Source organism: Eurypyga helias, unplaced genomic scaffold, assembly GCF_000690775.1.
Source record: "Eurypyga helias isolate BGI_N326 unplaced genomic scaffold, ASM69077v1 C16076881, whole genome shotgun sequence".
Taxonomy (NCBI): Eukaryota; Metazoa; Chordata; class Aves; order Eurypygiformes; family Eurypygidae; genus Eurypyga; species Eurypyga helias.
This window is the reverse complement of record NW_010285938.1, coordinates 523-2,999: the sequence shown is the minus strand read 5'-3', so window position 1 is coordinate 2,999 and position 2,477 is coordinate 523. Positions and strand designations below refer to the sequence as shown.

At 42.0% G+C, this 2,477-nt stretch overlaps 1 protein-coding gene across 1 annotated transcript; it reads left to right on the top strand.

Moving 5' to 3' along the window:
• The first annotated feature begins 240 nt into the window (after positions 1-240).
• LOC104503511 (interleukin-17A-like) lies at positions 241-1,462 on the top strand. Its single transcript, XM_010160080.1, has 2 exons — positions 241-489; positions 1,205-1,462. Exons 1-2 carry the CDS (start codon positions 263-265, stop codon positions 1,440-1,442), a joined length of 465 nt encoding a protein of 154 aa, XP_010158382.1. The 5' UTR covers positions 241-262; the 3' UTR covers positions 1,443-1,462.
• Positions 1,463-2,477: the final 1,015 nt, after the last annotated feature.

Genomic DNA, 2,477 nt, shown 5'->3' with positions numbered 1-2,477 from the left:
CATTTAATTTTTTTTCACCAAATTACAGCTGAGTGTCAGCACCGTAAGAATTAGTTAATGAAAGCAAGAGTGGATGTGATACAGGGCACGTATTTTCATAATTGCTCCAACCTACACTATAGGCTTTAACTACCAGTGAGGCTGACTGTGGATGAATTTCCCAGCCCCACAGAAGAGTCGTTAGGTGTGCTGTGTTACGTCAGCTGTACCTGCCTTGTGCCCTAAATATGCCCATTGTCTTCAGTTCAGATCGCTGCTCGTAATGCTGCTGGCCATGCTGTCAGCCAGCAGTTCTGCCTACGGGAAGGTGATACAGCCTGGACTCAAGATGGAGAGCCTCTTCAAGCAAGCATATGCTGGATGCCTGACCCCAAAAGACTCAAAATTCCCCCAAACCGTGAGAGTCAACATAAGCATCAGCAACACGAACAAGAACACCAAAACAACTCTTGATGTCAGCAGCCGTTCTCTGGCTCCGTGGGATTACAGGTATGATCTTGGTTCCTATGATCTGGAAATATGGTCAGGAATAACACTGAGGTTATGCCCATATCTTTTTTATCAGTGCTTCACTGTTGAGAGATTTTGGAAATATGAGGGTATCCACATTCCATATAATTCCCTTTGGAAGATAACTGATACAGAAAGGTGCACAGAGCAAAAGCGTGGTCTAGGCTAACCTACAGAATGCAAAGCAAATTACTTTTGTCATTTAATTATTTATTTGTGTTGGGGCAAAGCTTTATCTCCAAAAGCATCCTTTACCTAAGAGATCATCAAAAAAACCTTGGATGGGTAACATTGCACCAAATTCCATGATGGTTTAACGACCTGAACATCAGACCCTAAGAACGTTTCATGTTTTGGAGGAGAGCTGAAGGTCCTTGGGTCCATCCATCAGTCTGACATGTTGGGAAGTTCAGATGGTTTCTAATCAGTCTTTCAAAGTCAGTGCCTATTTGGAGTAGGTCCTTTGCAAAGACAGTTGCATGCAGTCCTGGCATGCTCCTCTTACACTTAAAACCCTGTAGTATTTATTTTAATTCTTAAAAACCTACAGTAGTAGGGTGTACTGCCTCTTTATAGGCATCTCCCAGGATGTACAGGTTCCCAAGCAGGGAGCTCATAGTGATCCAGACTATCATGACTCCAGAGAAGCATCAGCTTTTCCATTTCAAACATTTCCTTTTATGCCTATTTATAGGATCGATGAGGACCACAACCGTTTCCCCCAGGTCATTGCTGATGCCAAGTGCCGCCACTCCAGGTGTGTGAATTTGGATGGGCAGCTGGACCACAGCCTCAACTCCGTCCCCATCAAACAGGAGATCCTCGTGCTCCGGAGGGAGCGGAAGGGCTGCCAGCAATCCTACCGGTTAGAGAAGAAAATTATCACTGTGGGCTGCACGTGCGTCACCCCCTTGATCCGACACCAGGCTTAAAGGGAACCAGGAGTCTGAGAACAGGGAGCTGTGGAGAACAGCTTCCTTCTCTAACAGTGATGAAATGAAGGTCCCTGATTCAGTCTTTGCCAAACTGAATCAAGCCATAACGATTAGCTAGAAACTATCAGATATATTAAAAATTAAGAAGTCTCAGTTTAAAAAAGAAAAAAATTAATTCTTTTCCCCTGGAAACTTGGACTCTATGAATTCAGAATCTGGACACCTTCGTGTGCCAGGATGAAAAAGTAATAGGAACTCTTTACACATCTTTAATTTACACTCTGAAATGTCTATTTATGTAATTCTATTTATGCTGGTGGAAAAGTTAGTAATAATGTATCTGCTTATTTATCTATGTGTAAATAAAAAGAAATAAATAACTCTGTGATATTCTCCTTTCTTTCAAGAGAGGCTTATTTGCTAAGGCAAGAAATCACTCAATTCAATTATGACCATATGAGAGATTTGCCTGATGCTAAAACCTAAAATTCTTTTGATAACATCTAGTTCTGCTGAGAAGGAGTGTAAAGCCAATAAAAAAGTTATGGCTTGTATCTTTAACACTGTTTTACCAATAGATAAAGATACCTGGAGAAAAATGATTTACCAAGCAATACCCAATAGATTCACTTTAAAGACACACTAGCCAAAAAAAGCAGTGGGTAACTACCCAGTTATCCACCTAACTCTCTGATTGGAAAGGAATTTTTAAAGATAGGTTTAACGCAACACTTGGAATGATTCTTTGGAGGGGAAAACAACTCCCTTCCCTACAGTGGTGAGTGCGTTTCCACTGCTGAGTTTTAGCTTCAGTCCCACATTATCTGAATTTCAGTCCAACCCACTTCAACACATTTTCTGTGGTGTGGGGTCATCACCTGGGTACACAAGGAAAAGCACATGAGTGAGTCGGGTGGATAACTGAAGCAAGTAACCACATGTAGCGAACTGCACTCGTAATTTTCTCCATGCTCGTGTCCTTCCAATACGCTCACTGCCAGCAGTTAGTGTCTCAAATGTAGAGCACGCTGA